This window comes from Artibeus jamaicensis, unplaced genomic scaffold (assembly GCF_021234435.1).
Source record: "Artibeus jamaicensis isolate MK-2021 breed Jamaican fruit bat unplaced genomic scaffold, CSHL_Jam_final scaffold_916, whole genome shotgun sequence".
Lineage (NCBI taxonomy): Eukaryota > Metazoa > Chordata > Mammalia > Chiroptera > Phyllostomidae > Artibeus > Artibeus jamaicensis.
The window spans coordinates 56527026-56540539 of NW_026522059.1; the positions used below are offsets into that span (position 1 = coordinate 56527026).

General features: G+C 37.7%; 1 protein-coding gene across 1 annotated transcript; it reads left to right on the forward strand.

Moving 5' to 3' along the window:
- The first annotated feature begins 4593 nt into the window (after window positions 1–4593).
- TMEM70 (transmembrane protein 70) lies at window positions 4594–11082 on the forward strand. Its single transcript, XM_053660922.1, has 3 exons — window positions 4594–4965; window positions 6212–6317; window positions 10546–11082. Exons 1-3 carry the CDS (start codon window positions 4756–4758, stop codon window positions 11001–11003), a joined length of 774 nt encoding a protein of 257 aa, XP_053516897.1. The 5' UTR covers window positions 4594–4755; the 3' UTR covers window positions 11004–11082.
- The last annotated feature ends 2432 nt before the right edge of the window (window positions 11083–13514 follow it).

A 13514-nucleotide genomic window follows, 5' to 3' on the forward strand; every position in this document is an offset into this window, starting at 1 on the left:
GGTTGCTCAGCTGTTTTGGATTCAGAGATCATTCACAGAAATTCAGGCTTCTACAGCTAGTACTTAATACTGAGACCATCTTTGTTGCTCCACGCCCCCTCTGCCCCCGCCCCCTCTTTTTCTCTCTCTCGACCCACCCATCCTTTTTTCTTGCTTTTCTGTGGTTAATATCAGGTACCCTTCCGGGTAGACTGAAAGAGCTAAATATTCACCCTTTTTACAGGACTGTTGCACGTAGGAAAAGTAGGGCCAAAAAGCTCACCATCGCAAGTTACTCAAGTAAGCACTATTGTGCCGTAAAGGGAAACAAATACTGACGATCCAAAGCTTGTGGGCCTGATTAATGACCTTTGCCTGGAAGACATTTTTAGTTGATTTGGCAGATAAGCTGTATTGCTTTTTACCAAAAGACTTTCCTGGGTTAACTTATCACAGTCTTTGAAAAAATTATTCAACTTTTTTGGTTGGAGGGGAGGAGATGCAATGGTATAAGAGGAGGCTGTGGGCCCATTTTCAGACTTTTTCTTCTTTATTTTTGAAGTGTCTTTTTCTCTCCTATCTTGCCCTTTTTTGCTCGCTACATTATCACCCTATAAAGGATGATAGTAATCTAGAGAATGATAAAATTATCAAGGTGAGGATACTGAAGCTAGCTAATGCCAGACTGAAGGTTAGAATCTAGGGTAAGACTTTTTTTTTGGTGCAAAGTTTTATTTTATGTACAAATATTATTTATGTAATCAATATACATGTTTATTATAAAAATGCAGAAATTGCAGATGAGTTTTTTTTCATGACCTTTTACACAGATCATGCACTTGATTGTTCTGATGTGTAGCCCGTGTTGTTGACAGAATAGAATATGGAGAGAGAGAATGGTTTCCTATAGGCAAAGGTGTCAGACACGGGTGCATTCTGTCTCCCTATTAGTTTAATCTTTATGCAGAACATACCATATGAAAAAGTGAGCTAGATCCAGAGGAAGGAGGAGTGAAAATTGGTAAAAGAAATACTAGTAACTTAAGATGTGCAGATGACACCATCTTACTGGCAGAAAGTGGCAACTGTTTGAAATGACTTTTGATGATAGTGAAAAAAGAAAGTGCCAAATCTGGACTGCATTTGAACATCAAGAAGACAAAAAAAAAAAAAGACTACAGAAAAAATGCACAACTTTGACACAGACCACAAAAACACTGAAATTGTTAAAGATTTACCTCATCAATTCAAATGGAGACTGCAATCAAGAAATCAAGACAAGGCTAAGACTTAAAAGGGCAGCAATGAAAGCATGTTGCAAGATTGCCATGAGCAAAAATGTGTGATTAGAGACCAAGGCTAAGACCATCCACACCCTCATAGTCTCCTATGTATAGATTCGAAGTTGGACAGTGAAGATGGCTGATAGGGAAAGAATTGTTTCATTTGAAATACAGTGTTGGAGGAGACCTCTATGGATATCCAGAGTTGCCAAAAAGAGGAACAACTGTGTCTTAGAAAAAAAATAGGCCTGAAACATTGCTGGAGGCAGTGGACAAAACTGAAGTTGTCCTACTTTGGGCACATCATGAGAAGATATGGTTCTTGGAAAAAGATAATAATACTGGGAAAAGTAGAAGGCAGCAGGAAAAGAGGAAAATCAAATATGAAATGGATTGATTCCATAAAAGGAGCCATAGGCACAAGTCTACAGGAGCTGAGCAGGACTGCTGAGGACAGGACATTGTGGATGTCACTTATTCAGAGTTGCCTCAATAGCATCTAACACACTGTATATATGGTTCTGCATACAATTTATTTTCCAACTTGACAAATCGCAAAAACCCAAACTTCTGTAACCAAAATCTCCACAAGCATATTTTTATGTTTTATATTGTCTTGTTTTATCACTTTTAAATTTTTAAAAATGTAATTGTTGTTCAAGTACAGTTTTCTGTCTTTTACTCCCATCCCAGCCCACCCCCCCAGTGCTCCCCACCTCCCTCCCATTTCCACCCACCTTAGTTTTTGTCTATGTGTTCTTTATACTTGTTCCTGTAAATCCTTCCCCTTTTACCATTAAATTCCCTCCCCTCTCCCATCTGGTCACTGTCAGCCTATTCTCTATTTCAGTGTCTTTGGTTATATTTTGCTTATTTGTTTTATTGATTATGTTCCTGTTAAAGGTGAGATTCATATGGTATTTGTCTTTCACTGCCTGGCTTATTTCACTCAACAAATGCTTTCCAGTTTCATCCATGCTGTTGCAAAGGGTAGGAGTTCCTTTCTTTCTGCTGCATAGTATTCCATTGTGAAAATTTACCATAGTTTTTGATCCATTCATTTACCTATGGGCACCTAGGTCGCTCCCAACACTCGGCTATTATAAATTGTGTTGCTATGAACATTGGGGTGCATAGGTTTCCACAAGGATAATTTTAAATGTTTAGAATTGCATTGCTTAAATGTACCATGATTCACTTAAGTGTTTCCCTGATGTTGGCTGTTTACCTTATTTCCATTTCTAAATTATTTTAAATAATGCTGAGTTTAGTATCTCTGAAGACATCTTCAACCATGTTTCTGATTATTTCTTTAGAATATGAGCATTTAAAAAATCTTGACAATTTGTTGACAAATTTTTTTCTAGAAAGACTCTCCCAGTATATGCTTTAAACCAATACTATATATGGAAGTTTTTATGGTTCTTAGCAATAACTTCTTACCAAAATCTTTCTTTTTTTTCCCCCCCATCATGCCACTTTGCCCTTTATGGTCCACCTTAAAGGATGGAAAGGGGTTGGTGGATGGGGAGGAAATAAAGATTACGTACAGCAATAAGGGCCATACAGTCTACAAGTAGCACCCATTTTCAATTTTTCTATCATCCTCCATTTTTAAAAATATTTTATTTATTTATTTTTAGAGAGAGGTGAGGGGGGAGAAAGAGGGAGAGAAACATCAGTGTGTGGTTGCCTCTCACTCGTCCCCTACTGAGGACCTGGCCTGCAACCCAAGCATGTGCCCTCACTGGGAATCGAACCTGTGACCCTTTAGTCCACAGGCTGGCACTCAGTCCACTGAGCCACAGCAGCCAGTGCTCATCCTCCATTTTTAAAGGGAATCTCTGAGGTGATATCAACAAGGAATCAAAGCTTAATTTTTAAACAACCTTGGTATCATTCTAAAACCCCATTTAAGTAGTTTACATTCAACAAATGTCTCTAAAGTACTAGATTTGGGAAATCTACTTAACAATGCATAACAATTTCCTATAATTTTATAGCACAGTTTTCAGATGTGATTTCATTTTAGCTATTTAAAAACCTGAGTAGACCAAATGTTATTTTTATTTGCTTACTATATTTGTAGGAGGGAACAAAGCTTAACAGAAGATAAAAATGCAGGTTTTCTCAGCATATTATTGATATAATCAAATGAAAAGGCCATTAGACTGAGATGACTCAGATGCTTGGTAACCTAGTAAGCAAACCAAAACCTAAGCCAGAATCAATTCCTACAAGTACCTCAAGGATAAACAGCCAACTAGGTTTTCACGAATAGTGCAACCACTTAAGTTATAGCCAATAAAAGTTTCTTTGCTTTGCCTGTATATCTTCTTTATAAAAAACCTTGTGCTTTAGCTCCCATCAGTTGAGCCCTCTTAACTATTTCCAGTTTGGTGCTGCCTGATTTGAATAATTTTTTGCTCAAATAAACTCAAAATTATTAGTATGCTTCAGTTTATTTCTTAACAATATTAAACAAAAACACTACATGAACACAAAAAGTTCAATATGAGAAGTAGTGTAATTTGATCCTTCTGGGTACCCAGAAAAAAGCAGACAGGATTTGGAGTTGCTAGGGTGATATAATTTTAGTGTTCTTCTCTGATGCAAGTAACCTGTTTGGTCAAAAACAGTTCTCAAAGAGTAAACAAAAATGATTTTACCATTTGGGTGTTCATTCTTCAAGACTAAGATGAATACGAGGTCTTTAGACATTTTGAGGCCAAATTAATCATGTTACGGGTTTCTGTAGCATTTTGTAAATTGCTATATTTTAATTATATTACGGTGTTATATTTTAGATTAATTGGCGTTTCCTCCACTGTGTGAGCACTGTGGATTGCAGATTATATCCAGTATCTTTATATGTTCTGCTTCTTATTCCTGACAATAGACGCTTAATCCCACTTTAACAAGAGGTGAACGAGTATATATGGATGAGAGTAATTCTCCAAGATAAATTTAACAAGTATCAACGTTCTGTGGACAAGTTCCATTTATTTCCTGTCAACCCACAGGTTGCATTAAATTGTCATTAATTTCTTTTTAAATCGTATAAAGTATTATTCCTCGGTGCCAACAGGCTAGAATCATTTTCCGCAAAGAAAATAGTGGTTTGGGGCTAGAAAATGATGCCCACAAGAAAGATTTAACCCTGGCTTTCAGGGTTTGTCCTTCGCGTATGGCTATCCCCTGATTCCTTCCACACTGGCAGCAGAGCGCCAGACTACGGGACCCGCAAGCCCCACGCGAGGGCTGGGCTTTTAGCGAATTGCGAGAACTACGCCGACAGGGAACGCAAGCGACGGGGGTGAAGGTTGCCGGCGGGCCGCATATTCCGTGCACGCGTGGCGACCAATCCAGCCCGGTGGCCCTTAGGGTGCAAGGCGTGTTCGATTTAGTCCGGCTGGCTTTAAGGGTTTTAAAACCCTTTAAGGGTTTCGGGCGGCCCTCGCAGAGCCGTGGGTAGCCACTTCTCAAGTGCGGAATGTTGCTTCTGGCGTTCGGCGGCCCGCTGGCGGCTGGACCGCTCCTGGGCAGAAAGAGGGCGGTGTTGTGGGTGGCCACTTCGCTCCCAGGCCTCAGGGCGTCTGTCTCCCGGACAGCCTTCTGCAACACCTCCTTCGGGCCGGTCGGCGGCAGGAGCGCTGGGCTGCGGGCAGCCGTGCCGCATTTCCAGCGTCCCGTGCTTTTGCAGGTCGGCTTTTGGAGGGCTGCGGGCCCGAGCAAGGGTGGGTGGTCCTCAAGTGGAGTCCTACTTGAGGAGGCCCGGCTCTTCAGCAGCTTCTCCCCACGCCTGCGGTGGGCTCTAGTGTGAAATGAGCCCTCTGCGGGATTGGCGGGAGTAACTGGCCTTGCCTGGGGAACAGCCCGTGGTCCCCTGGGCGCGGCGCCGGCGAGTCTAGGATCATCTCTTAGAAAGTGGTTATTCTCTGGGTGGTACCAGGCAGTTTACAGGGTGTTGCAATAAATACGGCGGATTTGTGGAGGCTTACCGGTATTTTCTCCTGCTCTTTAGCAGAAGCTGGGAAGGGTTAATTTGCAGCAGAAGTATATGCACCACCTGAGCACGAATTAAGAACTCGGATAACCTTGAGTTATATTTTTTATTGGGTTCTATATTTAGGAATTCTTTTGCTCCCTGGACAAAGGGGATGGAGACGTTAATTTTTTTCATTTTAATCTCAATAAATTGTATTCTAATCCTGTCTTGTTAAATACCAGGATTGAAACTTGGAGGAGATCCCAAACTTAGGAATTCGAATTTAATATTTCAGCAAAAAAATAGTTAGGCATATTTTATGAGGTGTATGTGCTGTAAGGTTTATTTTCAGACGTTCGGGGACTCTTGGTCCCGTGAAATTTGATGTTGGATTTCAACTGAAATATTTTTCTTAAAAGGAACAAGGGATGGAAGAGGATGGATATAAGGCCTTCAGGGAAAGAAGTTGCTCTTATCTTTTTTTGTACTGTACTAGCTATAGTATATTTTAGAAGTATTAAAAACAGTCTGGACTTTACACGATTTGATTTTTTAGTGTTTTGCTTACATCGTGTTAAGATTAGTTTTCGAAGAGCAAGTGCATGTAAATCTTTGATAATCAAATGAGAGTGGTGTTCTCATTAACAGTTTAATAGAAGAAACAGTTTAATATTCCAGTAAACATTTTTTTTGTGCTCAAGGTCACACTATTTAAAAAGCTTGGAGCAGGGACGCAAACCTAGGTGTTCAAACTCCAACTCAGTATGTGTCTAATTATGACTGATATTAAGGAAAGACATTCTATTAGCCAGTTTGATTTCTTTAGCTCTGCAGATTACTGGGGAAAATTCCTTAAATCACCTCATGTGACAAGTTCTCTTTTCATTATCTTAATGTTTTTTAATGTAAAAGTAGGTCTAAATGCAATTTATTGTGTACTTATAATGGTCTCTTTGAATAGATACCACTTCGTTGGGAAAGATGTGTTCAAGGCTTACATACACAAGTTGAAAAATCAGAAGATGAAAGGCTGATTTATACTGGGAATCTGGCCCGAACAGTATTTGGTAGGTAATCAGAAATGAGGCTGTTTTCTTTTTTTCTTTTAATTGTTAAAAAATGAAAATGCTCTTAGCTTGTGTTACTTTAGCACTTCTTAATGGCAAAACATAAGGAAAAATTAGATCATAATTTTTTTCTTGTGGCCTTTTGATAAAAGATTTAAAGGTTGAGACCTTTGCATTTTTAGTTTTAAAAGAAATTTTTGAAGTCTATTATGACTTTGTGACCTTATGCCTGGGTGTTAAAGCTTTCTTCATTTGGTCAACTCTTGGGATGTGTAACAACAAAATACAACAAAAAGTGTATATTTGTATAATGTTTGAATATACAGTGAAAAAATTGAAGAATACCTCTGAAAATTAGTTATTTTTGGGGAAAAGACATTTATATACTTAAAAAATTTGGTAGTTAAAATGAGCATGCTATACTTTTTTTTACATTTTTTCAGGTCATCTTTCAACAAATATGTTTTTAGTGGCTTTTCCAGGTAGTAGAAAGTTATGGAGAAGGGAAAGACAGTGCCAAATTGCTACAAGTTTAAAGCTCTTTCCTTAGATCATAATTTAGGTTTTAGTATGGAACAATTTAGTAAAGAAGATTGAGAGAATTTAAGTATCTCATTATAATCTTCAAAAAATATATAGCCTGAACTATCAGGAGGATTATTTTATAACCAAGTTCACCATAAGATTTCAGCACCCTCGTGTATTTGTTTTTGATCATGCTGGTATCAACCAATTATCTAAAATTTACTCTGGAAATCTAAGTTCTCAAGTGTGTGACATTAAAATAGAGTGTATTTAAAGTACAGTTTTAGGTATTTAAAACTTTTTAGGATCAGTGGATTGAGTGCAGGCCTGCAACCCAGAGGATTGCAGTTCGATTCCCAGTCAGGGCACATGCTTGGGTTTCAGGCCAGTTCCCAGCAGGGGACACACAAGAGGCAACCATACATTGATATTTCTCTCCCTCTCTCCTTCCCTTCCCCTCTAAAGATAAATAAATAAAATATTAAAAAAACTTTTTGGGAGCAAAGGCTGATTATCAACACTATTGAGTGACATTGTGAAATTAAATTAATAATCAATTTTGAATGGTTAGAACTTTCTTCAGAAGCCTGTGTCACATCTCTGGCCTGGGATACCTAGATTGATGCCACCGAGCTGCATTAACAGTGATCCTCATCGTACCCTTCCTTCCGAACACAGACAGTGTTCCTTCAAATGCAGAGAAGGCCTATCAATTTATCTAATGTTCCCACTTGACTCCATTCTAGAGAAAAGAATATTAATAGGAATTAATGTTGCTCTGGGTAGGATGTAATAGTTGTGGAAGCACAGCTGTATAGGGTATTCAAAGTTCTAAAATTGTAACTTGTAGAGGAATTTAATATTTGACTTCTTTTAGTATTATAATAATAGAAAGTCACTCCATGTACTTATCAGGGATTAGTGTCTTTTAAAATTTTTTAAAAGATTTTATTTATGTATCTTTAGAGGGGACAGGAAGGAGAGAGGGAGAGAAATATCAATGTATGGTTGCCTCTCATGGATCTCCTGCTGGGAACTGGCCTGCAACCCAGGCATGTGCCCTGACTGGGTATTGAAACACAGCGTTTGGTTCGCAGGCCTGTGCTCAGTCCACTGAGCTACACCAGCCAGGGCAGGGATGAATATCTTCATGTAGAAACTGAGAGGCAAATGTAAAACTAAGTGAGAGACATTAGGATATATCTAGAGGTACCATTCCTGGGGATTCTTGAAACTACCAAATGGGTCCTAGTTTAAAGACATTTGAAGAGCCTTTTAGTTGATAGTTTTTGTTAATTCAACAACAAATAATTACCGATGTCATAGTATTCTTAGTCTCATTTTAAGATGAATTTATGAGACTTTTAAACATGAAAAAGTGTGAAAGAAGGACATCCCAGGCATACAAGTAGTATGAGCAAAGGTTGGAAGATGGGAAAGAATAAATAGCAATTACTTCAATCCAGGCAAAATAAAGTGTATGTGTGTATTAGTTTCCTAGAGCTCTTCCAATAAGTTTCCACAAACTTGGTGGCGTAAAACAACAGAAATTTATTCTCACAGTTTCCAAGGCCAAAAGTCTGAAGTCCAGGTGTTGGCAGGACCACGCTTTGTCTGAGGGTTCTGGGGAAGAATTCTTCCTTGCCTCTTCCAGCTTCTGGTAGCTCCCTTTTGTGTTCCCTTGGTTTGTGGCTGTATCACTCATCTCTGTGTTCTACTTCACACGACCTTCTCTGTGTCTGTTTGTTCTACTCAACCCTTATAGGGGTACTCTCGTTGGATTTAGGGCTCACCCTAATCCAGTATTAGCTCATCTTAGTATTTAATTATCTGCACAGACCATATTTCCAAATAAGTTCACATTCTGAGGTTCAGGGTGGACATAAATTTCGGGAGGATGCTGTTCAATCCACTGCAATATGACAAAAATAATTTGGAAAAAAGAGGTAGTTGGAAATGCCGAGGAGGCTTTTGATATTAGCAGGCAACTTGGTCCACATTGTATCCCATGTGTCCCAGCATCATGGCAACTACTGTGGGAGGAAGGACTTGATTTTAAATTACTGATGCAAGATAAGCCCTCAATCAACAGCAGTGTGTGAGAGTGTCTGCTTTGTTATGGCCTCACCAGTAGAGTATGTTGTTAAACTTCTGGGTTTTGCCAGTTTGGGGGAAAATGGTATCTCATTGTGGTTTTTATTACATGTTTTATATGATTGAGGCTTAGCATCATTTGATCTGTTTAAGGATCATGTGCATTTTTGTTTCAATGAACGGTCTGCTTATATTTCTTGCATGTTTGTATATAGTGTTTTTGGTTTTTCCCTTCTGATATGCTAGAAACCTTTTATATATTGGGAATATTAACTCTGATATAAATTGCAAATATTTTTTTCATTGTCTCGTTACTTTGTTTATGGTATTCATATCTATGTACATTTTAGATCAGATTTATCAGTCTTTTCCCCTCATTGCTTCAGTATTTTGAGTCATTCTCAGATTATAAAGGACTTTAAGGATGTCTCACACCTCAGATTTTATTTTTTACATTTCAATCTCTGAGTTATTTGGAATTTTCCTGTTATATGGTATGAGGGATGGATTGAATTTTATTTTTTCTGTGTGGCTATCCAGTTGTTCCGACACCACTTTTGCCTACTTATTTAGATTAATGTTTACCCTATACTAAATATCCATATACAATGAGGTTTATTTCTAGATTATTCATTTTGTTCTATTGATCTGTCTGCTTTGTTATGCTCCTGTACCATGCTGTTTTAATTATAGCTTTATGTTTTAGTATCTAATACCCCTTCCTTATTTATGCTGCTTTTGTTTTTCCAAATTAACTTTATAATCAAATTGTCTAAGATCTTAACTTGTCTATTTTCTAAACAGATGATATTTTTATTGGGATCATGTTGAAAGTATATATGCAAACTAAGAAATTTACATTTAAAGTCATTTACTTATTGTAGTAAAATGCATAACAAAATTTATCACTTTAACAATTTTTAAGTAAACAGTTCAGAAGTCATTGCTTTTGAATCTTCCTAATATAAATTGAATACTTTTTCCATATATTTCTTACCTCTGGTGTTTTTTATTTTTATTTTTTATTTTTTTGGTATTTTTTTGTTTTAATCCTGGGCACTTGGCTTGATAAAGTTAGCCCAAATTTGAAGATTTTCTATTAGAGATGTGGAAGTGCTTATTAATACAGTTTTCCTTGATAATTTTCTGACTGAATTGATTTTTGTAGTGTTCATAAGGACATTAGAGTAATATTAAATTTCTTATTGTGGAACTGAGGTAGAGGCCAATTAACCCTAAAGCAATTTCCCATTTGGAGATATAATGCATTGGAATGTCCAACAGCCTGGACTCGAGTCACACGGCCTGGATTTGAATCCCAGCACTGCCACTCAGTAACTCTATGACATTGAGCAAGTGCCTCATTTTTCACATCTCTTAAATTACCTCATGATAATAATTTTGTACCTATGTTACATAGTGTTTTCTGTAGATTTCATGAATAAAATATCTAAAGTGCTTAAAATAGCGTGGGATATTATAACATTTATATGTGTTTTGATTTTGTTACAGTTTTATTGATGGTATAATAAGAAGAAAGATGGAAAATTAATTGAATAGATTAATTCTGAAAAGTATTAATTCTCTCCCCCTTTTTTTCCCCATTTAGGTGTGAAATGTTTCTCTTATTCTACAAGCATGATCAGCCTTGCATTTCTACCATACATTTTTGCACAAAATAATATTGTATTTGGAAGTCTGCCGTTGCAAATCTTATTTTATGGCATCATAGGAAGCTTTACAGTGATCACTCCAGTACTGCTTCACTTTGTTACAAAAGGCTATGTCATTCGATTGTACCATGAGGCCACAACAGACACTTACAAAGCCATTACTTATAATGTTGTGCTTTCAGAAACAAGTACAGTGTTTCATCAGAGTGACGTGAAGATTCCTAATAGTGCACATGTATTTACCACATTTTATGCTAAAACAAAGTCACTGTTAGTTAATCCAAGTCTCTTTCTAAATCCCAAGGACTATGACCATCTTATGGGTTATGACAAACCGTTCACTTTTGATATGGAAGAAATCAGTGAAAAGAAAGAGCTTAAAGATGAGAAATGAGTCTACTGTTTTTTATATTTGTGTTTAAATGTGATTTAGTTTCCCACATGTAATAAAATTGTCTTTTTGTTTTCTGTTAGTGATTGACTATTAAAAATAATTTCAAACTGTAGCAAACAACTTTTAATTAATTTTCAGAGAATTATATTCCTTTATAATAACAAGCTATGTGAAAACAAAGAGTATACTATTACACCATTTGTGGTTTTAAAAAGGTGTGAAAATACATGTACATGTTGGCATATGTATAGGTAATTGAATCAAGAGTGGTTGCCTTCAGCTGGGGATCAGACGTCAGACACGGAAGGGGTAGTTATTTTTCTTTTGTGTGGAGATCAGATGTCAAGGAAATAGGGGAAGTTATTTTTCCTTTGCATTTGGATTTTTCTTATTTATTTTTTTAAAGATTTTATTTACTTTTAGAGGAAGGGGAAGGGAGGGAGACAGAGAGAGAAAGAGCAATATGTGAGAGATGCATTGATGAGTTACCTCTTGCATGCCCCCAACTGGGGACCTGGCCCACAACCCAGGCATGTGCTCTGACTGGGAATCAAACCAGTGACCTCTCAGTTCATAAGCCAGCACTCAATCCACTGAGCCACACCAGCCAGGGCCTGGATTTTTCTAAGTGTATTACAGATAAATTATCTTTTCTCACATTAAAACTATTTAAAAATTTATAAATTCTGGAAAGTAGTGTTAATCTCCCTTTGGTCCAGTATACAGCTTATTGCCTATATTTTCTGGCAGGGATGCCCATAGTAAGACTGTCCATGTGCAGTCAAGTGTGGTCAGCTTTGGGGGAAATGGTGACCTAAATAGTATTGTCTTATGTGGTCCCATTTGTTCCTCATGCTCTCTTCCCTTGGTGCACCATTGGCAGGAAAGTGAACATGTACTGAATAGATGGATGGTACATTTTATAAAATAGCAATCTCTTTTTAAAAAGAAATAACAATTTGCTGTTTCACTGATCTATGCATTCATTGGTTGATTCTTGTATGTTCCCTGACTGGGAATAGAACCTACAACCTTGGCATATTGGGTCTACACTAACTAAGGAGCAGCCCAAGCAGGGATATGCGAATTCATTAAATATTGGCATTTTTAAGATTTTTACCTCTGATTTAAAATAAAAATTCTTTCCCATAAATGATTTTCAGCTATGATCAATAGACCTCAAACCATGCTATTTAGATCCATAGATACTTACTGAGTGCTGGAGGGTGCCAAGTACTGTGCTAGTTTCCAGGTCATAGTTAAGAACAAAACACCCAGATTGTATGGAGCTACCTAAAGTCTTATTGCCTGCCTAGGAGGTAAATCTAATCATGGCTTGCCTCTGTGTAGGGGAGGTTGATGGGGAAGCAACAGGGCCATCATTAGTTCATAGGGAAGATCATTTCAAGTCTGAACCTGCTAGAAGCTTACAGTTTAAGGAACGAAAGTGCTCGTCTTTCTGAGATCCAGAGCCTGCCTCCTCAGAGAATGGGCTCCAGGTCTCAGAAAGATGAACAAGCTGGTGCCATCTCTGTCCTCAGGCTGCATCTCTTCCTGCCTGTTCTGTCCTACGTGACCTAGATATATACCTGTGGCTGTCTTAGCAGTTAATGTGATTTATTATCTATCTAGAAAAATTATTACATCATCAAATTGTTCATTATGAAGTGCTGGAGAGGGCCCTGGCTGGTGTGGCTCAGTGGATTGAGCACTGGGCCTGTGAACCACAAGGTCTCTTATTTGATTCCCAGTCAGGGCATATGCCTGGGTTGTGGAGCAGGTCCCAGTGAGGCATATGTGAGAGGCAACCACACATTGATATTTCTGTCTCTTTCTCACTTCCTTATCCTTTGTCTAGAAATAAAATCTTAAATAAGTAAATAAAATACCAGAGAGTGGAAGCAAGAAAACATTCCTAGTTCTAGAAAAACCCAGTGTTGTTAACATTGTAAAGTTTTAGTTCAGGTTCGTGTTCATCATTTGTTTTGAGTACATTTTACCTTTCTTTAAATGTCCTCTATTCATGTAACCATTTTGTCACCTATGTAATGGAATGAAAAAACCTATTTTAGTATCAGAATAGACAGACTGGTGGTTTATGAAAAAGAAGAAAGCTTAAAAAATTGAGTGAGAAAGATGATTTCTCAAAAGGACAGCATGCAGAGGGGTAACATGGTGATTCTTCACTGAAATCAGTCAGCAGGAACAACTCGGGTCAACCCCAGGCAGAGCGATCTTGGAAAGACTGGGAAGGTGATGAGTCCCCCACTGTCAATGTGAAGGGCATTGAATCAGTTTTGTTTGAGTCTTAAAGAGTAGGGTGATCCTAGCTGGTACCTGGGTTACATCAGATAATAAATATACCCTTGGACCGCAAAATGTGCTATACTTCTTTTCCTTAGTGTAGATTTAATTATACTGAAAGAGTGCAGCTTTTGGGAACAAAAGTAACAGAGTGGCCTTTGTAACAAATAGTATTCTGATTTTTTTTCATAATACTCTGTATTTCTG

What these genes read in the sequence shown, in the direction of transcription:
- TMEM70 (XM_053660922.1), top strand. Translation starts at nt 4,756, where the DNA reads ATGTTGCTTCTGGCGTTCGGCGGCCCGCTGGCGGCTGGACCGCTCCTG. An exon ending in AGCGTCCCGTGCTTTTGCAG is followed by an intron (nt 4,966 to 6,211) that starts GTCGGCTTTTGG and finishes CTCTTTGAATAG; the next exon opens with ATACCACTTCGTTGGGAAAG. An exon ending in TCTGGCCCGAACAGTATTTG is followed by an intron (nt 6,318 to 10,545) that starts GTAGGTAATCAG and finishes TTCCCCATTTAG; the next exon opens with GTGTGAAATGTTTCTCTTAT.